This window comes from Chaetodon trifascialis, chromosome 10, assembly GCF_039877785.1.
Source record: "Chaetodon trifascialis isolate fChaTrf1 chromosome 10, fChaTrf1.hap1, whole genome shotgun sequence".
Taxonomy (NCBI): Eukaryota; Metazoa; Chordata; class Actinopteri; order Chaetodontiformes; family Chaetodontidae; genus Chaetodon; species Chaetodon trifascialis.
In genome coordinates, this window is record NC_092065.1 from 4,321,838 (window position 1) to 4,348,265 (window position 26,428).

At 43.3% G+C, this 26,428-nt stretch overlaps 1 protein-coding gene across 5 annotated transcripts in view; it reads left to right on the top strand.

Annotated features, from left to right (window-relative positions):
* ppip5k1b (diphosphoinositol pentakisphosphate kinase 1b) overlaps positions 1-26,428 on the top strand; it is a 51,890-nt gene that overhangs the window by 2,083 nt on the left and 23,379 nt on the right. For 3 of the 5 annotated variants that reach the window (XM_070971419.1, XM_070971416.1, XM_070971418.1), the window contains exons 2-15: positions 5,148-5,710; positions 6,978-7,173; positions 13,922-14,012; positions 14,856-14,941; positions 15,057-15,211; positions 15,925-16,026; positions 16,303-16,464; positions 17,703-17,824; positions 18,605-18,706; positions 18,834-18,920; positions 19,365-19,440; positions 19,866-19,975; positions 22,440-22,525; positions 23,928-24,053. In XM_070971419.1, the coding sequence (XP_070827520.1) occupies positions 5,522-5,710; positions 6,978-7,173; positions 13,922-14,012; positions 14,856-14,941; positions 15,057-15,211; positions 15,925-16,026; positions 16,303-16,464; positions 17,703-17,824; positions 18,605-18,706; positions 18,834-18,920; positions 19,365-19,440; positions 19,866-19,975; positions 22,440-22,525; positions 23,928-24,053 (1,690 nt within the window). In that variant the 5' untranslated portion in view covers positions 5,148-5,521. Of the gene's footprint in view, positions 1-5,147; positions 5,711-6,977; positions 7,174-13,921; positions 14,013-14,855; positions 14,942-15,056; positions 15,212-15,924; positions 16,027-16,302; positions 16,465-17,702; positions 17,825-18,604; positions 18,707-18,833; positions 18,921-19,364; positions 19,441-19,865; positions 19,976-22,439; positions 22,526-23,927; positions 24,054-26,198; positions 26,244-26,428 lie in introns of all 5 variants that reach the window. The other 2 variants (XR_011602519.1, XM_070971417.1) reach the window with 1 other exon arrangement.

Genomic DNA, 26,428 nt, shown 5'->3' on the forward strand with positions numbered 1-26,428 from the left:
GATACAGCTTCAGTGTCACCCTGATAACTTGAAGTTGAAGTGAAAGTTTTATTGAACATAATAATTAACAGTTTTATTAATGATTTAATCTTGAACTCTCTTCAGATAACGAGCTGTTTGCTTGATCAGCATCATCCTTACCCTGAGAGAAAAGCAGGGATGCTGGGTTAAGCAAAAGTAAACCAAAATAACTGTCCAATCACCATCACAACATAATGTCATACTTACCATTTCTTTCCAAGAAATGACCCTCAGTTTTTCAATCAATCTACAAAATATGAGTCCGTAATTGACAGGCAAACATTTTCAAAGTGTGTTGTGATTTTTCTCATTTTCCGCTTTATCAGAGAAACGACGATAGGAACTAATGACCAGCTCCTCTCTCACTGGTCATAAACAACACAGGCTTCCTGTGGCAGTCTCAAAGGTTAAAGGCCTGTCATTGGAGCCATGTTGTTGATCTCTGGACCCACAGTGATGACAGAGGTGACTCATCCATGGACGAGGGCCCACAGGTGACAGCTGGATGTTTTTAATGAGCCGCCTAATTTATTCATACAGAGCTTGTTTTTTGGGGGATGGGAACAATATAACTGGGAGACAGGAGACCGTTTCACACAATGGTTTTCTCTGTGTTCTCCATCTGTCTCCTTTTTGTCTTCTTCAATTTGGCCGCAGTGAAAGAGACATTAAGTCGTTTCTGACTTTGATCGACCCCCGTTTGCATTCAATACATGAAGACATCTCAACGGAGCCTCGGGCGCAGCTCATTGCCCTGAAATTACAGAAATATGAAACTCTAACTCAACTTTCAGCAATGTTTAATACCTGCTTTTTCAGTTTTGTGGCTGCAAGAAAAAGAGTCATGAAGTCAGCTAACTGACTCTAATGTCAGTTACATGGCAATATCTCTCTAAAGTTTGCTGACATTAGCTAACATTAGCCACCATAAGGCCGCTGAATGGAGTGATTTGAGAAACGCTGCTTACATACTTAGATATAAGGGGAAGACTGTGTGAAAGTCTTATTTTAAAGGGGAACCCCAGCAATTAATATGGCACTTCCATAAAGTTGAGCAACTTGCAGGAGGCAGATTTTTAAAAATGGCCGAACTTGAAGCAACAGAAGCCGAGATGTTCTGACTTTCAGCCTTTAGCTTGGGTCAAGCTCAAGCTTTTAGACTTTTCCATAATGCAGCTTCATACAGTTTTCCATTAGACCCTCTCTGACTGGTCAGTGTTCATGTCTGTTAACATGCACCCAGCACAATTGTAAGTATCCTCCTGAGCATTGGCAGGCCTTTATGTGTACACACCATGGGTTCCCCCAGAATGCAGATCAGCTGGTAGAGGACCAGGAGGAATTGTAGTAGAGTGCACAGTTGAACCAACAGTGCTGTTGAGTCATGTGTGAATGAAGTCCACGAGTGTTGTCTTCTCGACAGCCAATCGTGACACTGGCTGAGTTCACTGTTGAAAGTTATTTTAATCTCTGAACTCATTTAGTGTGCTTAGATGCGTCTGGTGTTTTGCACGCAGTCATGCAGCATTCTTCTTGATGTGTTTAGTGTCGGCTCATCCCGCCGGTCGAGTAGAGGTCATGTCCTTGGTGTAGTAAAGACAGAATAAACTCTACTCACAGCTGTTATTTATGAGTTTATCTCTGTTAGTGTTCTTCGACCCCGAGCCAGCAAGAAAGGCTTCCACTTAGTTTAGTGCAGGCTGTCATCGCTTCAGAGGTTAGTTATGATGAATTATCTTTGGGTAGCGTAGCCCATGGCACCCCACACCCCTGCCTTGGCTCTACCCCTCAGTTGTCCTATTTCGACCCCCTGTGGAAGAGGACACTGTTATTTCTGGGTATCAAGGTTAGGCTGTGTCAGGTATGAGATTTGGTTGAGGTATGTCCTGGCAGAAAGAGCAGGACACAGTAAGACCGTGTCTGCAGTGTCGCAGCCAGAGGATGTGAAATAATGTGCACTGTAAGTGAGTGGAAGTGACTTTAAATAGGTCCTGCAGGCCTTCAAAGACGGCCGCGCACAGTTGGCTTGTGGTATGTTGCCATATGATCTAGCCTCCCACTTCTGGAGGCTTTTCCCCTCATGTCAGCTATTTGTTGTGGGTGGTGGGGTCAGGGTGGTGGTGGTGGTGTTTGAAGCGGGGTTGCACTGATGAAAGATAAGTGAACTGGTTTTGGCTGCATCCCCTGTTTGTGGACATACCACAGTGGCAAGTTTCTTCTTCTAGCTCGGCTTCATTTCACACCTCGCTCCTGGGCTTTGGCTCAGTTATGAGGGAATGACATAACAGCTCTGTTTTTTTTATTCTGTGGTATCAGATCAGATCACAGCAGTGACCGCACACGGACACGCACACACACACACACACACACACACACACACACACTCACACTCACATTATGTTGAAGCACGAGGGCTGCAAATGTTTGATAATGATTGTTAGATTTTTGGTTGTTGGATTAACAGATCCATGTCCTCCAGAGTGCTCGTCAGTTGACAATTTTTGTAGAGATTAGTTCATGCTTCTTATTCAGAGGTGTCTCTATTATTTTGTCCACCCTATTTACAGCAGTGAGGATAGGCTAAATAACAGAAATGCTTAGTGCAATGCAGTTCAACAGCACCAAAATCTACAGTCTAAAATGACCATAAAATTGAATTATTGTTTAGTCAGTCTAAAGAAAAGTCACTGTTTTGATAATTGATTAATCACCTCTGCCATTTTTCAAGCAGACTTCAGCTTTGTAAATGTCAGGATTTGCTGCTTTTCTCTGTCGTTTGTTGGTAAATGAGTATCCGCTTGATTGATGCTGCTGTAAATTGGAATTTCCCCTCATGGGACTAATAAAGGAATATTGAATTGAATTGGAGAGTCTTTGGGTTTTGGACTGTTAGTTTGATAAAAGAAGCAAACTGGAGATGTCGCTCTAGGAAATTGTGAGCATTTTTCACAATTTTGTTTTACATTTTATAGACTTAATGATTGATAATCAATAAAACAATCTGCAGATTAATCTCTAATGAAAATAATTATTGCTGCAGGTCTATTAAACTGCACTAGTTTTAGCTAGGTGTTCCTAATAAACTGGCAACTGTGTATAGTTGTTCGTTTGTTCCAGAGTTTGAATTTTTCTGTCTTTCTTTTGATGCTATTGTACATCAGGTGCCTTGTGAAGTATTTTTCTTGACTTATAGTATAAGAAGTAGTGGCAGTATTTTAGTGGTATTTCTTGTTATTAGAATCCCGCTCACAGATTAATACAGCAGCAGAAACACGTCACACCAAACACAGTTCTTCCTCTGGGTGGGAGCTGGAGAGCTACATTAAGAGGACGTGCTGAAACTCCATTGTTTTGATTACAGACCATCAACATAGTGAAGTATGTGACAGCACACAGCAGCTCTCTTTGTTCCACTTCCCGAAATGCATCTGTGTCAAACGCTCTGGGAAGTGGAAATTCAAAAACGATTGCAGAAACATCTTCAATGTTGCATCAGTATGTTGTGAAGCCGGCTGATCGGCAACAAGCACAAACTGTATCAAAAGAACAGCGAATGAACGCTGAGAAGATATTTTTACAAGGATCCAGAGACGCCTGATACATTTAGATAATGAATTTAAATGGGACATAGATGATGCGTTCATGCACATGTAATACTGTACATGCCCTTCAAATCAGCAAAGCAGTATGAATACTGAACAGGATGCGGCCATTAAAAATGCTGTTTGCACTCTGAACCATTTTACATTAACTTTCTAAACTTTCTGCCTTGTTTTTTTATCCATAAAAGTTCATTATTTGTCAAAAGGATGGATGAAAAAAGAAAACATGCGCATTTGGTCACAGAATTAGCTTTGAAAAACCAATCTGAACAGAAGTGAAGGGACAGAGCAGGAATGGCTGCAGGATGGAGTTTGACACAGGGTTGAATCCCTGGACTATCTGTACGGGGACAGGGAATATGTGAGTAGATGTTGACGTCATATAGTTTATGTTAGACAGCTGAGCCCTTCAGGACAGCCAGAGGGTCACATGACTTCAGGACTGTGTCCATTAAAAACGTTTCACGAGTGGCTCCGTCTGAAAAGCGAAACGCAAAGCGGAGTAATGTGATCCACCTGGATGCACATACAGGACACGGCGGAGAGATGGACTGGCTCCTCATCGGGCCGTGTCGTCATGGCGATGACAAACAGCAGCACAGGCACTTTGGAGAATGAAATGTGCTGAGTCAGCAGCTGACTCACATGGAGCAGATGATACTGTTGAAGGTGAAGCGTGGGTTGTCTCACCTGTGAGGAGCTGACTGAAGCTGACTAAAAGAACTGAAGTTCACGGCCGCTTCTACCTGCAGACTTGACAATAGAAGTTATTTATCTACAACCTAAAAATGTCCTTGGACAGCCTCAGAGATCTCTTATGTCATTTAAAAGTAGACAGAGGTGAGCAAGACACAAGACCTAACCATAAACAATACGATGATTATTGTACATGTAGCTGAAGCAGTCTGTATGACTTACAGTGTTGTTTTATCCTTATTATTATTTGTATTTAATTTGAATATAACAGGATGTTGCAGCACTTTTTTTGCCAGTGGCGCAAATAACAAGAACAAAGCTGGCGTTGATTAAATTCTCTTGTCAATGTGGGACTAAATTCACTTGATTATCTATACTGATAATAAAGCACCAGATGCTGTTTATCTTTTGTGATCATCTATTAATGCAAATATCAAACATGACCGTAAACACCTTCTCACCGTGATAAATGTGTAAGCTGCTATCGTCTGTAAATATTTCAGTAGTCAACATGCCTGAAATTCTTTCCAGCTCACATCTTTTTTTCTTGACTCTTGGGTGCTGCGATAGCCCTGTTTCCTCAGGAATCAATAAAATTTTTCTTCTATTGTGTTGCAGCTGATTTTACTTCCCTGGCGTTCATTTCACAAATGGTGGATGTAGCAATACTGCAGCAGCCAGTACTGTGGTTATTCAGACGCAGTATTTGTACTCCAGCTGCACAGCTGGAGCTACTGTTTGTCTCTGCAGCCACCAAATGTTGTTTATCTTTGAACTGGTTACTTAACCAGTTTCTCCATGTGTGTCTTTTTGTCCTTTCTTTTCCAGGGCCTGGAAAATGGTGGGCAGATGACCGTAGAGTTTCCTGTGTGAAGAAGCGTCTCCAGACTGGGACATGTTATCTCTTAGAGCCAGGCCTCCTCTGTCCTGACACAGGGAGTTTTACAACCAGGATCTTGACTATCTACCTCAACTCACGTGGAGTCCACTCCCTCACTTCTACCTCTTGGGACATTCGCCACTATTTTCTACCTCAGCACATACCGCACAGACACGGACGCACGTATCTGTTATCAGCCGGCTCAGAAACACCAACAGACCCTTGACTTTATCACCAGGCCTGTAACACTTTTGACCGGGGTTCTTCCTACTTAGCCGCTTGAGGAGCCGCCCCGAATAGCCATGTTAGGCAGGGGTTTGTGATGTCCGAACCCTGCGACGGACCAGGACTGGGACCTAGAGCAGGGGAAGGACAGGGGCGGGGTCAAAGAGACGTTCCTCGCTTTGTGCTTGGTTGCGACGATGACGAACAGGGCATGTGCCAACTGGAGGCAGGCATGAGGAATGAGATGTATCGAGAAGAAGAAATGGAGGATGATGAGGATGAGTCGGTAAGTGACAGGTATAAATTCAGGTGTTTGCACAGCAGAGTTTTCAGGTGCACAGGGTGTGCTTTGTTGCTGTATATGTAAAAGTTTTTTATGAGTAGTGTCAGATGTGAAATACAACTTAATCTTGGAGCAGGAACTGAGGCTTTTGCCATTTTGGGCAGTAGGAAATCCACAGGCCTGGACATTTTAAGGAGGAAAGTTTTATTTGGATTTGGACAGTGGAAAAAATGGAGACAGAAATATACAAAGGCTGGTGTGAGAACAATGCAGTAGAGCAGCTTTAAGGCATCTGGTCTGTTGTTTAGTCCTGTGGCTATAAAAGGACTTTATGGTAGTGCTGTTAGCCGCTCGCTTACTTACAGTCATTTCCTGTTTCTGTATGTCAGCGTATGTGTCTGCATGACACATTTTTGCCATCAAGCTGATGTTACATTGACTGAGCAGGTGGCAATTCTGTTCACACTTTAGCTGTCAGTGGCCACAGTGGCACACCAGCAAAGACTTTCCTACTCGCTAATGTAAGAATAAAGGTATGCAGAAAAAAGGTTAGTGTAATGTTATCTCAAGAATCAAATACATTTTCTGTGAATAGGATAAAGTTGTTGCCCACTGATAACACAGTTTTTCCTGTTTGTGGAAAGTAACGGTGATTTTCAGGTTTCAGCATTAGACTGATAGATGAACATTGCCACCATTAGAGTGAAACCCCTTACGTAGCTAAAAACTGGACTGGAAAAAGGCTGTCGGTTAAATCAGAAATATTTGTCTACCTGTCTTTGGCTCAGCTCATAAACTTTATCAGTTCTTTGTAGTTGTGGCATTTGGCTCAAAGCATGTTATCATGCTGATAGCATGGGGCAGTATGTAACATGTACAGTATGTAACATGTGCTGTTAGCATGTTAAGATGCTGACAGATAGCGTTCTTACTACATGGATGGTACCAACCATTGGCTGTTACCCAGGCTTTCAGGGACAGTGCTGGATTATAACCACGATTCCAGTTTAGGGTCCACAGTTTGAATTGCAGGTCACATGACGCCTCAGGATCCAGAAAGACTTCCTTGTCACGCCGACCTTTTTAGAAGAAGTTCACCATAAAGCCATTTGGTCCAATACATTATTAAAACCCACCAAGAGTCACATCATACTGTCTACGCTGGCCTGCCGCTGTCTTCATGCCGCTGCATTGGCACATTTTTTACTCACTTGTCATCTCCCTCCACCCTTCCCTTCTCTGCCCCGGTCTTCCCCGTCCTCTCTACCAGCCACCAGAGCGGCAGATTGTGGTTGGCATATGTGCCATGATGAAGAAGTCTAAATCCAAGCCCATGACTCAGATCCTGGAGCGCCTTTGTAAGTTTGACTACATCAACGTGGTCATCTTTCCGGAGGAGGTCATCCTGGAGGAGCCTGTGGAGAAATGGCCCCTCTGTGACTGCCTCATCTCCTTCCACTCCAAAGGTAAAACTTAAAGCAAGTTAAAAACATCCTGTAAACCAGTGGTTTACTCAAACATGTATAGAAGAAGCCATGTTTTGATTGCAGTTCTCAGCTGCTTTACCCTGTTCACATGAATCCTTGGTGTCCTGAAACTACAAAATAACAAAATATTTTGAACCACAACTCTCCCCAATCTTACTTCAGATCTCAGCTGAGCTGTTGTAAATTATCTGTAAAACTTGGGGAAGACAGCGAAATCTCAAGTAGCAATAATGCACCAGTAATAAATAACCTGACTCTGATCAGTAAATGAAATGTTTTGTGCTCACTTGAGGAATACCAGTACCTTAAAAGCCTGACAGTAATTTAGAGAGTGTGCCAGGTTTGTGTCCAGACAGCCCGACACAAACCTGGCACACTCTGTAAATGATGGGGAGGCTGTCTCAGTGGGAGACAGAGAACTGTGGGACTGGAAACATCTATTTAAGGCTCGTGATTAATATTATTTCTCAGCAAAAGCAGAGCTAGATGAATGAGATCAGTACACCTCTCCGTGTATTTGTCCCCTATCTTAATATATGTATATATATGTGTGTGTGTGTGTGTGTGTGTGTAGATATAATTTTTTCCATCCGACACTGACCTGTCTCTCTCTCTGTGTATTTGAGTCAAAGTTTATCACATGGGACTGTTTATCCAATCTATTTTTAAAAGAATGCAGTTCTTGGATTGTTGTTCCAACCATGGGAACGTGGTATAAATCCTGTGTTGTCATTATTATTATTATTATTATTATTATTATTATTGGAAAAAAAAACAAAAAAAAACCTAGTATTTCCCTGAGGTATTTCCTTGTCTCATCTGTCAGCCTCTGACGCAAACCAGCATGACAAATATTTAGACAGTGGTCCTGAGAATGTGTGTTTATGAATGATAGCCACCTCTGCTAGTCACTAGCCAACTGGATTTAAGTAACCTGCTCCACACAATGCCTTTTGTTTTTCTGTCTGTGAGCAGGATTACAAAAAAAAAGCTGCCAACCATATTTTGACATAATTCAGACATACTGTATATTCAGTTCAATTCAGTTTTATTTGTATAGCGCCAAATCACAACAAAAGTTGTCTCAGGACACTTTCCATATAGAACTGGCACAGACCAAGCTCTTTTATCGACAGAGACCCAACAATTCCCTCATGAGCAAGCACTTGGCAACAACAGCGAGGAAAAACTTCCTTTTAACAGGCAGAAACCTCAGGCAGAACCAGGTTCTGGGTGGGCGGCCATCTGCCTCGACCGGTTGGGTGAGAGAGCGAGAGCAAGAGAGAGAGAGTGAGACAGACAGAGAGAGACAGACAGAAATGCAGTCAGAGACAGACAGACAGACAGACAGACAGACAGAGATAGACAGAAACAGTGATACAGTAACAATGACAGTGGATGTAATAACAGTAGTAGTAGTTGCAGTGGATGTCAGGCAGGGCCGTGGCAGGAGACACAGCTTCAATACACAATCCAGATTCAGCCACTGTCCACAGGAGCCTGCGAGACGACAAAGAACAAAGACTCCGGGGAAGGAGATAAGTTAGTAACACGTCATGGTAGGACATGAAAACGTGCAGATGGAGAGGGAGAGAAGGACAGAGGAGCTCAGTGTATCTTTGGCGGTCCCCCGACAGTCTAATCCTATAGCAGCATAACTAGGGGCTGGTCCAGGACAAGCCTGAGCCAGCCCTAACTATAAACTTTATCAAAAAGGAAAGTTTTAAGCCTACTCTTAAATGTAGAGACAGTGTCTGCCTCCCGGACAAAGACTGGAAGATGGTTCCAGAGGAGAGGAGCTTGATAGCTAAATGCTCTGTTCTGCTTTTGGAGACTTTAGGAACCATAAGTAGGCCTGCATGAGGCTATGAGCTCTTTAAGATAAGAAGGTGCCTGACCATTTATGGCTTTGTAAGTAAGGAGGAGAATTTCAAATTCTATTCTAAACTTTACAGGGAGCCAGTACAAAGTGGCTAATATTGGAGAAATATGATCTTGCTTCCTCGTTTTTGTCAGAACACGTGCTGCAGCGTTCTGGATCAACTGGAGAATATTCAGCAACGAATTTGGGCAGCCTGATAATAAGGAATTGCAGTGATCCAGCCTGGAAGTTACGAATGCATGGACTAGTTTTTCTGCATCATTTTGAGACAAAATATGCCGCATTTTTGCAATATTACGTAGGTGAAAAAAGGCAGTCCTTGAAATTTGCTTTACATGGGAGTGAAAGGACATGTCCTGATCAAAGATAACTCCCAGAGTCTGTACAGTGGTGCTGGAGGCCAGCGCAATGCCATCCATAACTGCTATGTCATCAGAAAGTGAGTTTCTAAGATGTTTAGGGCCTAGTACTATAACTGTTTTGTCAGAGTTTAGCATCAGAAAATTGAAGGTCATCCAGGTCTTTATGTCCTGAAGACATGCTTGTAGTATAGTTAACTGACTGGTTTCTTCTGGCTTCATTGATAAGTATAGCTGGGTATCATCTGCATATCAGTGAAAATTTATTTAGTGCTTCCTGATAATCTTCCCTAAAGAAAGCATATATAAGGTGAATAGAATTGGTCCAAGCACAGAACCCTGCGGAACTCCATAGCTGACTTTAGTGAGCACAGAGGAGTCCTCATTAACATGTACAAACTGAGAGCGATCTGACAAGTAGGATTTAAACCAGCTTAGCGCAGTTCCCTGAATGCCAATGAAGTGTTCCAGTCTCTCCAATAGGATGCCATGGTCAATGGTGTCAAATGCAGCACTAAGATCCAATAAAACTAGTACAGAGACAAATTCTTTATCAGATGCAATTAGAAGGTCATTTGTAACTTTAACCAGTGCTGTCTCTGTGCTATAATGCACTCTAATTTCCGACTGGAAATCCTCAAATAAACTATTTTTGTGTAGAAAGTCGCACAGCTGATTAGCAACTGCTTTCTCAAGAATTTTTGAGAGAAAGGGAAGATTGGATATCGGTCTATAGTTGGATAAAACCCCTGGATCAAGAGTAGGCTTTTTAAGGTTTTATTACAGCTACTTTAAAGGACTGTGGTACATAGCCTGTTGATAAAGACAGATTGATCATGTCTAATACGGAAGAGTCAATTAAAGGTAGAACTTCTTTAAGCAGGTTAGTCAGGATGGGGTCTAAAATACGGGTTGATGATTTTGATGATAAAATTATTGAAATTAGTTGGTGAAGGTCGACAGGAGTAAAACAGTCTAAAACTGCAACAGGATGAACAACAGTTTCTACGGTTTCTGTATTTGAAGGCAAAACAGTACCTGTTGATGGCAGGAGCTGGTCAATTCTGTCTCTAATAGTTAGAATTTTATCATTAAAGAAGCTCATGAAGTCATTACTGTTCAGAGCTAAAGGAATACATGGTTCAACAGAATTATGGCTCTCTGTCAGCCTGGCTACAGTGCTGAAGAGAAACCTGGGATTGTTCTTATTTTCCTCTATTAGTGCAGAATAATAGGCTGCCCGAGCACTGCGGAGGGCTTTCCTGTATATTTTAAGACTGTCTTGCCAGGCAGACCGAAATTCTTCCAAATTGGTAGAACTCCATTTCCTTTCTATGTTTTGTGAGATTTGCTTTAATTTGCGGATCTGAGGGGTATACCATGGAGCTAACCTCCTCTGTTTTATTATCTTCTTTTTTAAAGGAGCAACAGAGTCAAGTGTCATATGCAATGAACCTGTAGCACTATCAACCAGGTAGTCAATTTGGGAGGGACTAAGGTTAGCGTAGAAGTCCTCTGTTGTCTTGAGACATGGCATTGAATTAAATGCTGATGGGATCATATCCTTAAATTTAGCTACAGCACTATCAGATAGGAGTCTGGTATAGGAATTTTTGCCTACTGGCTGGTAGTCTGATAATGTGAATTCAGAAGTTATTAAATGATGGTCCGATAAAAAAGGATTCTGTGAGGAGACTATTAAGTCTTGAGGAGACTATTAAGTCTTCAATTTCAATGTCATATGTCAGAACAAGGTCAAGGGTGTGGTTAAAACAGTGAGTCGGTTCATGTACATTCTGACAGAGTCTAATACTGAGATAAACGCAGTGCTAAGGCTGTCATTATCAACGTCGACATGTACATTAAAGTCCATCCATCCATTTTCTCCCGCTTATCCGGGGCCGGGTCGCGGGGGGAGCAGTCTGAGCAGGGATACCCAGACTTCCCTCTCCCCAGACACTTCCCCCAGCTCTTCCAGGGGGATCCTGAGGTATTCCCAGGCCAGCCGAGTGACATAGTCACCCCAGCATGTCCTGGGTCTTCCCCGGGGTCTCCTCCCGGTGGGACATGCCTGGAACACCTCCCTAGGGAGACGTCCAGGGGGCATCCGATAAAGATGCCCGAGCCACCTCAGCTGACTACTCTCGATGTGGAGGAGCAGCGACTCTACTCTGAGCTCCTCCCGGGTGACAGAGCTCCTCACCCTATCTCTGCCCCGCCACCCTGCGGAGGAAACTCATTTCAGCCGCTTCTATCCGGGACCTCGTTCTTTCAGTCATGACCCAAAGTTAATGACCATAGGTGAGGGTAGGAATGTAGATTGACCGGTAAAACGAGAGCTTCGCCTTTCGGCTCAGCTCCTTCTTCACCACGACAGACCGGTACAGCGACCGCATTACTGCAGCCGCTGCACCAATCCGCCTGTCAATCTCACGCTCCATCCTTCCCTCACTCGTGAACAGGATCCCAAGATACTTAAACTCCTCCACTTGAGGCAGGAACTCTCTCCCAACCTGAAGGGAGCAAACCACCTTTTTCCGGTCGAGAACCATGGCCTCGGACTTGGAGGTGCTGACTCTCATCCCTTGTGCTTCACACTCGGCTGCGAACTGCCCCAGTGCATGCTGAAGGTCCTGGCTCGAGGGAGCCAACAAGACAACATCATCTGCAAAAAGCAGAGACGAAATCTGGCAGCTCCCGAACTGAACCCCCTCCGGCCCCTGGCTGCGCCTAGAAAGCCGCATTGTTCCTCCTGAATCCGAGGTTTGACTACCGGCCAGATTCTCATCTCCAGTACTCTGGAATAGACTTTCCCAGGGAGTGTGATCCCCCGATAGTTGGAACACACCCTCCGGTCCCCCTTTTTAAAAAGAGGGACCACCACCCCAGTCTGCCAGTCCAGAGGCACTGTCCCATCTGCCACGCGATGTTGCAGAGGGTCTTGGTGTCAACCAAGACAAACCTACAACATCCAGAGTCGTTGTCCAGGGTTTGGGTCGTTGGGACCCCCGCCCATGACTGCCACCCATATCACATAGCACCGGCCCCTTCTGATCCTTCCTGCGGGTGGTGGGACTACGGGAAGGCGGGCCCACGTCGCTCCTTCGAGCTGTCCCGTGGGCAAAGATCCAGCCACCAGGCGCTCGCCAGCGAGCCCCAACCCCAGGCCTGGCTCCAGGGTGGGGCCCCGGTGACGCCAATCCGGGCGACGTGCGCTTCCTTTGTTTTTTCTCTGTCATAAGGGGCTTTTGAACCGCTCTTAGTCTGACCCGTCACCTAGAACCTGTTTGCCTTGGGAGACCCTACCAGGGGCATTAAGCCCTGGACAACATAGCCTCTAGGATCATTCGGGTGCTCAAACTCCTCCACCACGATAAGGTGTCGGTTCAAGGAGGAGTACATTAAAGTCACCTACAATAATTACTTTATCTGCTTTAAGGACTAAACCTGATAGAAACTCAGAGAACTCAGCTATAAATTCAGAGTGAGGACCAGGAGAGCAGTATACTATAACAAATACAACTGGCTGCACTGTTTTCCATTTTTCATGAGAGAGTGAGAACAAGGCTTTCAAATGAGTTATAGTCGAGTTTAGGTTTAGGGTTGATTAAAAGACTTGAGCCAAAGAGACTTTGTTGAAGTCTCTAGAGGTGGAACGTTCTCTCTCCTCTATCCTGTCAGTTGCTGCTCATGACTACCCACTTCTTCCTCATCATAAGATTTCAAACAAACTGCTGTTGTTGAAACCAGAAAGCACGTCATTTCCTGTGTGCCACAAGTTTGTTTTTGTTTGTTTTTAGGATGGAGCTGCCCGACAGTGGCCAAGGCTCAGATCAGAGTTAACCTGAACGATAAGATGCCATGCAAATGACCATGCAGCTGTCTGCTGTGGCTCAAACTAACATCTAGGGTTGCAGCTGACAGTTACTTTCATCATTGATTAATCTGTCCTTTATTTTTTACAATGAATAGATTAGTCGTTCAATCCATGAAATGTTTTGTGAAAAATGCTCATCACAAACCCAACGAGCCTTGATTTACTATCAGAAATGATGAAGAAAAGCAGCAAATCCTTATATTTAAGAAGCTGGAGCGAGTAAAAGTGTGACATATTTGCTTGAAAAATGAAACAAACAATTATCAAAATAGTTGGTGATTCATTCTCTTTGGATCCACTGATCAATTAATTTACTAATCATTGCAGCATATCTGATTTCAAACCTGTCCAGAAGGAGAAGAATCAGAGGGACAATCCCCTTTATTAGTCACACAACAACTACATCACAAACACACCATACAGATTTGGTGAAATTTGTCCTCTGCCTTTATCCCATCCTGGTCACCTTCCTCCACGGCAGACCAGGACCCACAATGACTTAAAAGATATTCTACAGTTCAGAATCCATCAGCTGGGCGGATCAATACATTTGAACTGATAAAAAGCAGGATTTATCAGATGTCCTCACCTCTGTGTGTCATTTGTCAGGTTTCCCTCTGGACAAAGCTGTGGAGTACGCCAAGCTCAGGAATCCACTGCTCATCAATGACCTCAACATGCAGTATTTCATACAGGACAGGTACAGTTTGACCAGACACACACACACACACACACACACACACACACACACACACACACACACACACACACACACACACACACACACACACACAATCGTTTCTTAGCCCAGGAGGCATTTTACATTTTTGTCCTCAGTTAGAAACACATAATACATGGTTGAGCAATATCATAAAATCAAACTTTTTACGAGCTTCTTTTAAAATTATGCAACCCAATAAGATCGTGACTACACATGCAGTATGAGGAGGTTGACAGCAGCAGCCGGAGACATCACTCAGCTTCTGTTTGGCAGCTTCAACCTTCACGACTCGTATTGTAGAAAGCAAAGCAATCACGGCTCTCAGCACTTGGACTCGTCATGCTTGTCATTGAATCAGTCCCTTGACAGTTTGTCGTGTCTTCTCTGAACAACACCAGTGTCTGCTCAGTGTTCCTGCATCAGTACATGTTGTTCACCGCTTCCTCTCGCCTTTTGAATTTCACAGTTTTGGCCAACGAGAATTTTTGCTTTCCTCTTGCAGCTCACACGGCTTCATTCACATTCACTGTCTCTATCTCACCAAATGACCACCTTGTTTGCACTTGTATTTCCTTTTTAATCAGAGGAGTGATCACATGATGGGAACGAAAATAACATAATTGTTATTGTCACTTAATTTATGTTCTTTATTGCTGTTTTTACTGCCGAGCCTTTATACACACACGCACGCACGCACGCACACACACACACACACACACACACACACACACACACACACACACACACACACACACACACACAGACTCACTGTGGTTTTCCTTTCTTGGAGATTGTTTATAATGGTACTTGTTTCCCTGTCAGGAGGGAAGTGTACCGGATCCTACGGGAAGAGGGCATTGACCTGCCTCGTTATGCTGTGTTAAACCGAGACCCCGACAATCCTGAAGGTGAGCACAAGGCCCTTGACTTTAGCATCACTGTTGCTTTTCACTTTGGTGTTTTAGTCTGTTTTTAGGTTTTCACAGTAAAGTAAATCCAAAGCTAAATTCTCTCCCTGTGCAGAGTGTAACCTGGTGGAAGGGGAGGACCACGTTGAGGTGAACGGGGAGGTGTTCCCTAAACCTTTCGTGGAGAAACCTGTGTGTGCCGAGGACCACAATGTCTACATCTATTACCCCACATCTGCTGGAGGGGGCAGCCAGAGACTCTTCAGAAAGGTAACTGTCCCGTAAGAGATACGTATTTGACTGGTTGAGACACTGACGGATTGTGTGGCTGCTGCACGGTTAAACCTGCTGGCAGTTAAACAGCACAGTGTGACATCAGTGACACTAATGCCACATTTCCACTAGCGTGGCTCGACTCGACTCTACTCTACCCGGTTATTTTGTGTTTCCATTAGGGATAGTACCTGGTACCCGATTTTTAGTACCTGCTATGGCGAGGTTCCAAGCAAGTAGAATCGATACTATATGTGTGACGTCAACAGCCTGTCGACCACTGATTGGCCGGAGAGTGTCGTCACTGGTCTGTGACGTACTTTTCCAGAGTGTTCTGCCTTGCAGCCCGAAGCCTTTTCTGGGTTTCTTCTCTTGCTTTGTGTGTGACAAAAAGCCACAAACCGAGCAGCAAATACAACATCGCCTCGATGTCCTCCATTGTTTGTCGGCTCTGTTTGCGTCGCGTACAAATTGACATCATGGCAGTTTCGCGCAGCCGTGGTATGACGACCCCGCCTACGTTGAGGAGGTACTATGAAGTACTCAATTGTAATGGAAACTCAACCAAACCAAGTAGAGTAGAGTAGAACTTAGTCGAGTAGAGCTGGAACTGTGTAATGGAAATGCGCCATAAGTCCTGTTGGGAAGGTTGGGTGCTGAGATAAATAAGGGTTGCCTTTGCATTGTCCTTCTTTGTGTCTTGGATGCAGATAGGGAGTCGTAGCAGTGTGTACTCTCCAGAGAGCAGCGTACGAAAGACTGGATCCTATATATACGAGGAGTTCATGCCCACAGATGGTACTGATGTGAAGGTACTGTGCAAGTTCACTTGATCAAGGATGGCGATGTTTCGTAGCCTGAACAGTTTTTAACTCATGTTGATGAGTCATGCAGTTTCCCCTGTAGTGAAATATAAAACTCATCATCATCCATCTGTGTGTGTGTGTGTGTGTGTGTGTGTGTGTGTGTGTGTGTGTGTGTGTGTGTGTGTGTGTGTGTGTGTGTGTGTGTGTGTGTGCGTGCGTGTGCGTGTGCGTGTGTGTGTGTGTGTGTGTGTGTGTGTTACATGGTGTTTCTGAACATTTCAGGTTTACACAGTGGGTCCAGACTACGCCCACGCAGAGGCCCGGAAATCTCCCGCCCTGGACGGGAAGGTAGAGAGGGACAGTGAGGGGAAGGAGATCCGCTACCCTGTCATGCTGACCTCCATGGAGAAACTAGTGGCCCGCAAGGTCTGCCTGGCCTTCAAGGTAAACTTAATCTTCAAGTAGAGGATGAAGTGCAGCGTAGCATGGAGAAGAAAGAAAAGAGTTAAAAATTGTCAGGAAACCTGCATTTGTTTTATTAATCCTGCTTTATTTATGGGCTGGTGGTCCTTCTCTTGTCTTTTTCAAGCCATTAGTGGTCAAAAATCGACCAGGTACCTTGTATGTGGTCCATTTGTAGCTAAGCTAAACATGCTTTGCATCAGCTTGTGTTTAGCCGCACGAGGCCATAAGTCTTTGTGCTCTCAGCTCATTAAACCCATTTTAGAGTAGGAAGAAAATATCTTTGAACCAAAGACTCCAAACACAAACAGCTGTAGAGCTTCCACATATTCAGGATCTGTTGATATTTAATTATTTTTCTTGCAAACTAAATACACTTTTTCCTCACACAAATGTACTTGTTGCATGGGAGCCGCTGGAGGTGTTTTTTCTACAGCCGGCTACCCTGAGAATTATTCATATCACACTGCTCTGGCCAACATTATGCAGGGCTGTAATCAGCAAACATGAAGGAAATAGGGACAAGCTTTTCAGAAATGACTCCCAACAAACAAATAAAAACAACTGCAGCGTGAAGCACAGAAAATCAATAATTCATACCTTCTTTGTATTGTAAACACAGCTCACTGTATTATTATTACTTTGTGTATTATGCAGTATTCCCACAGGCAAGTTGTTTTAAAGACTATGAGCCTAAATGCAAAATGTTTCTTAGCAAACAAATACTTCTAGCAGAAATAAAAGCCTCATAAACACAAACCTGTGACTGGATGTCAGTTATGTGGATGCAGATATCAACTGTTTTATTCAGCTGCTGTTCAAGCATTTTATATGTATCATAGGAAAAAGGTTCACATATAGTTATAATAATGGGATTCCACTAATAATACACATGCAAACATATGACGTTTTTTTTGTGGGAACAAGAAGCAAACAGACTTAGTGAAAAAAACTTTCCTCAGTGTGAGATTTTCATTGATTTTATGCGTCTTGAGCGCGTCAGTGTTTCTGTACTCTAATGAAGAGATGCTTTTTACCAAAACTCTCACCTTATTGACAAAAACCTAACCGTGTACTCTCTCTAGAACCTGCGTCTGTGTTGTCTTTGCTCTTAGTTTAATAAGCATCATGTTATTTCTGTCTCATAAAAAGAGACTGAAAGTGTGTGTTCTGTGTTGTAAAGTGTTTTCCTCTCCACCAACGTCTCTGTATGATTTTAGCAAACAGTGTGCGGGTTCGACCTGCTCAGAGCCAACGGCCACTCCTTTGTCTGTGACGTCAACGGCTTCAGCTTTGTCAAAAACTCCATGAAGTACTATGACGACTGTGCCAAAGTCCTGGGGTAGGTGACATCAGCGTACACGCACATTAAACGCCGACCTGTGACTTCCCTGATGTGTAAACGGATTCAGCTGGAATAATTTCTTTGCGTCTTTGACCAGAAGCTTACAGATGGCCAGAATAGAAAACACACGTACAGACACATTTTGTCATTAAAGACTGTGTCATAAAACAAGTAGTGGAAATAATGGACACCAGAATTGTCTCAAACCAAAGCCTTTAGGAAATAAAAGTATCTGTAAATGTCAGACTAAGGCTGTAATTGTTGACGGATGAATGAAAAAGCAGCCTCTTCCTCTTGTTTTCTGTACGACCTGACGTCTCTGGCGTTTCCTTGTCGTACCATTTAAAGTAAACATGGCCTTGAACCTGTCATGTTGTAATATATCTAAAGCTCCGGACAGGGTGAAGGAGTCTGTTGTCAGCTTTACATCGTAGTCAGTTTCTGATTTATCATCTCTCCTTCCAGGCTCAGTAACTGAAGCTTTTACGACTAAAGACTCATAAATTTTACAATTCAAAAGACACGGAAATGCTAGTGTGAATGTGGAATTTCATCATGGCACAAAACAGGAAGGAGGAGGACTGTACAAACAGAATATGGACATAAATATAGCAAAATTATCAGCGTTTTATTTAGTCTAGCTTGTCTTTGGTATCTTGGTTGCACCTGACCAAATAGTCTGAATTGAAGTAAAAGCATTTTTGTGAGCAGCACTGTGATTGGTCCGAGCTTTTTGGATTATCTAAATTGGATTATTGCTTTTCTCTGCCTCACCAGGAACATGGTGATGAGGGAGTTGGCCCCCCAGTTCCACATCCCCTGGTCCATCCCCATGGAAGCTGAAGACATCCCCATCGTCCCAACAACCTCAGGAACCATGTATGTTCTGAAAAACAAACTGGCTTCTGTTGGAAGACCTGTCAATGAGTGGACTGCTGTGCAGTCTCAGTGGACATTTGTCAGGATGGTGTAATAATTTGTCCTGTCCGCTCTTCTACCATATCAGGATGGAGCTGCGCTGTGTTATTGCTATCATCCGCCATGGAGATCGCACACCAAAGCAAAAGATGAAAATGGAGGTCCGACATCCTCTGTAAGTGTCTTGGATTCAGCATCAAGCGGTCTCTCCCTCTTTCTTACAAATTAATTCAAGCTCTAGCTCTAATTCCAATGTGCTCCTTGAAAACTGAGATTTAGATTTTGGTTTTGCAACAGTTAGTTGTAAAAATGTGATGTTATGTGATGATAACGGCTGTGAGAGTCTGGACATTTTTGGTTAGGTGCCTTGAAAGTGCTTGAAAACTGCTTGAATTTCACTGAAATGGCTGTTTGAACCCTGTATGTTCCAGCAAAAACTGCCTTCTTGTCTCTGCCCTGCTGGACATTTTAAGGGAATAAACACAATCCAAGCAGCCGTCAGCGGGTCATTCTTTGCCCACTTCTTTTTACAGATGAAGCAACATGTCAGATGCATTTGTCTTCAAAGACATTCCCCACTTCCAGTGTAACTGTGTCTCTTAACCCTGCTGTTTTGCAGATTCTTTGAATTGTTTGAGAAATACGGAGGCTACAAGTCAGGAAAGTTAAAGCTGAAGAAGCCGAAACAGCTACAGGTGAGTGAGGCTCATTTTAAGGTCTAAGGTTTAAGGTTTTCCCACGTTCCTTCTCCTCTGCCTGTTTATTTCTGTTTTTTTCAGCAGATTATTACTGAAGCCTTTAAAGAATAATGACGGGTTTCAGAGGATATGGTCCTGTTTACATCTATCACGCTTCATAATTATTATTCTGGATCACAAAACATTATTTTGTTGTCTAAATATTTATACTAAGCTTTCTAAATCCACTCACACACTGTATTCATCCTGTCACTTCATCATTTTTATATAAAACACTTTTGGAACTGCCGTCTTCGCTGTCAGCCTTGTCTCTGACATCTTTTCCAGTCAGGACGTTAGCAGAGGTTCCAGCGTATGTTTAGTCTGCCGAGTAAAATTAAAGATAAGAGTCAAATTAAGGATAACTGCTTCTGTGTTTCCAGGAAGTGCTGGATATCGCCCGCCTGCTGCTGGTTGAACTGGGCCAGCACAACGACTGCGAGATCGAGGAAAAGAAATCAAAGCTCGAGCAACTGAAGACCGTCCTGGAGATGTGAGTGACGGCTCACGTCAAACACACACACTCTCACCAACACACGACATCATCCTCCTCCTCCTGTTTCCTGCCTTCATCCTTCATCAGCACTCATCCACTCTCAAAACGACCTTCAGCACTCCACCAGGGTTCAGCTATTTTTCTCTCTTTACTCACAAACACACACATGTTTGCCTCAAGTCGCTCCCTCCCTCTTGATCTCTAACTCTTTGCTTTCTCTTTTTCTTCCCTCCTCTTTTCATCCATCCCTCCTCCTCTCTCTCCAAAAGGGAATCCAGCTTGAATGATATTCAGTACGCACCCTCTCCCTTCTCACATTAAAGGATGAGGTTTACCACCCTCCTTTTCATTAGTCTACTTAGACTGTGTGTACATAATATTAGGAACACCTTTTCGATATTTGATTCAGACCGTTGAATTATTATTGTTACACCTATTAAAATTGTAGATGAAGGCATATAAGAGGTAGTTTAGATGTGGTTTATGTAGGATTAGAAACCTGAATCAATGTTTGGAAGGTATTCCTAATGTTTGTACACTTTTCATTAACATCCATTCATTTTTAGCCATTAACATTAGACACATACACAGTCAAATGTCTTTGATGATTTCACTGTGTTTCCGTGTGTGCAAATCAGCGTGTGCTGTGCTTTGTGTACTTTGTGTGCATGCCGTTCTTACCACATATCAAGCAGACTCTAAATCTCCTAATGTCTTCCTTCCTCCTTCCTATTATCACCATTTACAGTCATTTTGAGATTTGCTGCGTAGAGGCTGGAATGAATGCAGCAACAACATTATCTGGAAGTCCCAGATAATCACATTCGCAAGGTTCAAAACAGTTAGTAGATACAATACTAAACTTAAAAAAGGCAGTTTTCATCACAGTCCACTGAAACCACAGTTAAATGTGATGTAATGTACCTCAGTGAAAGATGTCGGGTATGTCATTCTGCCGTTATAACTCAACAAGCATTATGACCACTTCACAGTTTGTGTTGTGAATTTCAATTAAACTCCTACACACACTTAGTGTCAAAGCTGCTGTAGACCTCTGTCAAAACTTTCTGGAAGGCTTTTAATATCTCAAAAATAGAGTAAACCAGTCAGGTTTAAACCTACAATAATAGACCTCTGTTTCCACTCGGGGGGCCAGCGGAAACAAGCTGTGACCACACTGACAAGTCGTCACCTTTTAATGTGATACAGCAAACTTGTTAACTAACCGTTGCCTATTCGGGCATCCATACACGCATATTTCTGCCTACTTGATGAATCTAATGTATATTTTCACCCCTCCGCCCTTGTCTAACCTCCAGTTAGCTCTTTAGCTCCGAAATACTGCAGTATGTTTACCAGCTAGCTGCTAACTTTGCCCGTGTGCTGTTTGATGCTGGACAGCTAGTGTGCAGTGGATTTACACACCTTTCACATAGTAGCAAGTAGTAATATAATTTATTATTAATAGAAAAATAGTGACTGTAGCTTCAATGAGGTCTTACAACACACGTGTATTATGTGTTTCTAACTGAGGACGAATATGTAAAATGCCTCCCGGGCTAAGAAAAGGTGTGTGTGTGTGTGTGTGTGTGTGTGTGTGTGTGTGTGTGTGTGTGTGTGTGTGTGTGTGTGTGTGTGTGTGTGTGTGTGTGTGTGTGTGTGTGTGTGTGTGTGTGTGTGTGTGTGTGTGTGTGTGTGTGTGTGTGTGTGTGTGTGTGTGTGTGTGTGTGTGTGTGAGAAAATGACAGAGGGAGTGTGTGTACTGTAGTGATGCAGTAATCACCATCTATTTGATACTTCAGCAGGTGAATTACTCCAACAAAGTGCCGTGTGATGATGTCCCTTTGACAGCAGATTCTCTGGCCTCCTGCCAGAGTTACTTATCAGGTCCGTCATCATGTGGCTTTTTAAGGCGTCCGCTCAGCTTCAAGTCCTGTTAGAGATCACTATGCGGTCATTAGTCTGCAGGATGTGCCAAATTCTTACTCATACGTCAGTGGAGGCTCTTGATATGTGTTTGCGCTAAGAGTAGCAACACCATTAAAATTGGCGTTGATTTTCATGTCGCAACAGTTTAAAAGTGGTCACACACACTCGTACACTCTCTCTTTTGTTCTCATGCCCACACACATATACACAATGAGACACTGAAATCAAGCTCAGAGGTCCACTGGAGTTGTTGATTTAAAGAACCCGCTGAGAATTATCATTAAACGGCGTGCTAATACTGGAACTGGGCTGTGTGTATGATCAGTGTGTCGGGTTTGAAACAGTTGTTGCCTTGATTCTGTCGACTCCTTTGTTGGAATGGTTATGGAATAGAAGTCAGACGTGCTGTTTAAAATTTCAACAAAACGTTTGAAGATAAATTCTTTGTGTCGAAATTGGTGTGTATGTGTGTGTGTCTATCTGTTTGTGTGTGTGTGTGCGCGTGCATGTGCATGTGTGTGTGTGTCTCCAGGTACGGTCATTTCTCAGGTATAAACAGGAAAGTCCAGCTGACCTACCTGCGTAATGGCCAACCGAAAGCCTCAAGTGAAGAAGAAGGTACAAGAGCGCACACACAAACACACACACACAGAATTAGTGTTTATATCTACAGTAGCTCTTTTTTAATTGTGTGTATGTTGAATGGTGTGTGTGTGTGTGAGGTCAGGAGATGACACACATCTGATTACAAAATAAAGGTTATTGTTAGTTTAAGAAGTCTTTCATCGCCTCTTTTCAGATTCATCTTTCAGTAAAAGAACTTACGAGTGCAAGATGAGACGTAATGAGACGCAGCTGGGGAGGTTTATCCACACCAACAGCAAAATTTAGTCAGGAAAATCTGAAGGGAAAGGAAGCTGGACTTCTGTGTGAAAATAAAGTTTTATTAATTTGAATAGGTGCTACTCGCACTGACTGAACCATTAACTGGTGCACTGAGAGACAATATGAAACAAAGCAGACAATTAAGATAAATGATCCTCAGCCTTTTCGTTTTACATCATCAGCATTAAATAACTGATTCATTTGAAAGCATCTTCCAGCCTCCTGCCTGCATGTGAACAGCAAAGTATGGAGGAGTGCTCTGCTGGGTTATTAACGTTATATCTCCAGCAGTGGAGCAGCTTCTCTGCTGCTCCGTTAGCTCCAGGGAAAGTGATCGTTGTACAAGACATGAGTGGGTGCGGGGTTTCTGAGGTGAAACAGACTCAGCGCCGAGTTATTTTCTTCACTTGGTCTTAGTTGTTTAAGGCTGCAGTGTGTGCTGGTCAGCCGGCTCATCTCACAAAGGTAATTATTTAGTCATTCAATCAAAAAATGCTGCAACCGCTGCCTTTTTTGAAGACGAACTTCATCATAAGTCTAGCCTGAGTGTGCTGTAGATTGTCCTGGTGCTGCACTTCCCTAGATTTGACATTTAGAAAATTGATTGTTGACTTTTTTGGATTCCAAGTCAAAGGAGATGGAAAGTCCAGATCCTTCTAATTGCTTGAATAGTTTCTGTTCCGATTTCTCTTCTTGTTTTTATTTATGTACTTTCTTTATTTAGCTGTACTTATTTCTGCCTTTATGCTGCTGCAACAGCTCATTCACCCCTCTTGGGATCAGTACAGGCTCATCTTAATTTGTCTTATCTTGAGGCCATGAGACCCTGTGTTGAAATCTAGTTTTGAGGCGAAATTGTTTTTACATGGTGCATATCGCTGAATTTATTTGTGTTTATTCAAATTACCATGCAGCAAGCCTTGTGCTGTATATTTTTCCAGCTTAGGAATAATATACACAGTGCAGACAAGGGTGTTGAAGCCAATAACAAGACGTTTAGCTTATATTTCTCACATCAAAGAAGTAGTTTTAAATACTGCAGGTAAATAGACAACATCCATGTTTTTCCCTGTGCAGCTCCCCAAATGAAAGCGAGGAGACAAATGATGTGAATGATGCTGCTGCTGTTTTTCAGACTCTAAGAAGGACGGTCCATCCCTGCTGCTTGTGTTGAAGTGGGGCGGGGAGCTGACGCCCGCAGGCCGGGTTCAGGCTGAGGAGCTGGGCAGGGCCTTTCGCTGCATGTACCCTGGAGGTCAAGGTACCTGCTGGACACACACTCACCTTAGCTAACAGATGTACTCATGAGGGATCCTTCTGCTTTGGCTGTGATGTAAATTAAGCTCTTCCATGGTGTGAAGTGTTGGATTTCTTTCTTTTTTTTTGTCTCAGTTGACATGTTGCAGACAACAAATTAAAGAACACATTCTGGTAGTTTCTTGACTATCAAGAAAATTCTTACATTTCCTGATTGCCTGAAATGAATTGATTCAATTCCCTGACTTTTCCTGTGTGAAAGTCACCTCTCAAAATTCTATGATATAGGAAGTACAGCAAACACAGCAAACACATGCGTACCTACAGGGATGAGCACACACGCCTATAAGCCAAAACTCAGAGACAATCACAAGTGCACAAACATGATCAAAGGTCATTTCTGTTTAACACAGTCAAATGATGATCACACAGCTGTCCGTCCTCCCACGTGTGCTGCTCCTCATAAATGTTTATTTCCAGTTGTCCTCTTTTAGTCAGTCCAGTGTCAACATTGCATAGCTGACATACAATATGTCAAAGAAGGTCAAAGGTGAGGAGGGTTATTCTGGAGTCGACAAGTCTGGCCTCTGCAGCCACTGGGTGGCTTTTGGGTTTTTTTTCTTTTGTGCCTTCATTATTTGCTTTTATAGGTGTGACATATTCAAATTTTTGTCTTCACTTAATCTTCCTCACAATAAAAGAATAGAGTGACACATAAAAAAATGGTGGGGATCGCAAGTCAAAATACAACAGTTCTTTTTCATTTTAGCCACTAAAGCTGTAGAAGCATCAGCTGATCATCTGTCACTACAGCAGCTGTTGTAACAAAGTGAAGCCTTTTCTCTAGTAAATAACAGAGACTGGAGACAAACACAAACATAGCACCTGTATATCACACACACGTTGCAGAAGGGATGTTAAAGCCTGAAAACCTGAAAGGAGAAAAAGGTGGAGCTTGCATGGAAGTGAGGTGGGGTGAGCATGTGGCAGCCGCTTCAACTGAGCGCTGAAGCCTGAAAAGCCTTTCAGTCATGCATCATATGGCTAAATATGTTCTCCTTAGAGCCTTCATGTCTTCTAAAAGGAACAACCATTTAGGGCATCCTCCTAAAAGTCAGTGATTGGAGTCATCAGTCGGGAAGACTCCGAGTCAACTTATATTTTGTCAGTTGAATCAATGAACCTTTGTTTTTTAGCTGCGTACACAGAGCAGTGCAGGAGTAACAGCGTGGCAGGCTGCAGGCTTTACAAACAGAGCCTCAAAATGACCACAAATCACTCAACTAACTATGGAAGTGGCGAAGGGTGATAGAAGAGGTACCAAAGCTACAGTCTGCTAGCTGCTCCAGTGATGATTATCAGTGAGGTCAGCTAAACCTCTTTTGAACCAGATAGTGGTACGGTCTCATCTACTGCCATCCACTGTGATTGACTCTTAGGCTGACGGTGCTGTCAGCAGCCCAGCAGGAGAGACGCTCTAATGTGTCTTACAGGAAAAGCATGAGACTCATGCAGGCTGAGACAGGAGTTTAGGGTGGCGCTGATCTGACAAAAGAACAAATCATGTTGAACAGCCGAATCTGATTCGATCGACAAAATTCTAATTTGGATATTCACTTTCTCAGAGTGGCCATCAGAGGAATCAAAATTTTGATTTGAGCAGTTCTCTCCTAAACTCAGAAACTGAAGTTGGCAAAACGATCTTAACTCAAGGTCCTGAAAGTGCTCCTAATAAAGTTTGACCTGCTCCGTTACAGCTGGGCAAACTCCTGCTGATTATATGTTATGATCAAAGGCTCCACAACAAACAAGTGAGTGGACCTTGCGTTACGCTTGCAGTGTCAACCCCCTCCATTCTGGCGTTGACGTTCTGATACCTGGGCAGAAACTACTGCTTGCTACATGCTGTCCACACCTTCTGCAGTCCGGTACAACTGTGCAGCACTGCATCACAGCTGAGCACACCTGGTCATATGAGAGTAGATGCTGTAGTTTGATGGAGTCTGCCCCTTTTTTGCTTCTTTTTTTATGAAAGAAGGCCATTTTCTCATCCCAGCCACTGTTTTCATACTTCTTTCTCCACCACAAATTTTGTCTTTTAACTCTGCTCTTCTCTTCTTACCTGTTGTTGCACTGTGTAAACTACTAGCCAGTAACCGCCGGTCCCTTGGCTGTGAGTCCCCTATTGACTTTGGTAAGAGAAGGGTTTCCTGGATATCACCGCTCTTCCCCTCCTCTCTCATTCTGCGCGTTTGCTGCTCCGTCCACTAACATGCTCTGATCTCTCCTCTCCTGATCTCATCATGATTTTCTTTCATTTCACCCGGTGCCTCGTCTGGTTTGTCCCACATTGAGTTGCTGTGGATTGTTTGTGTCATC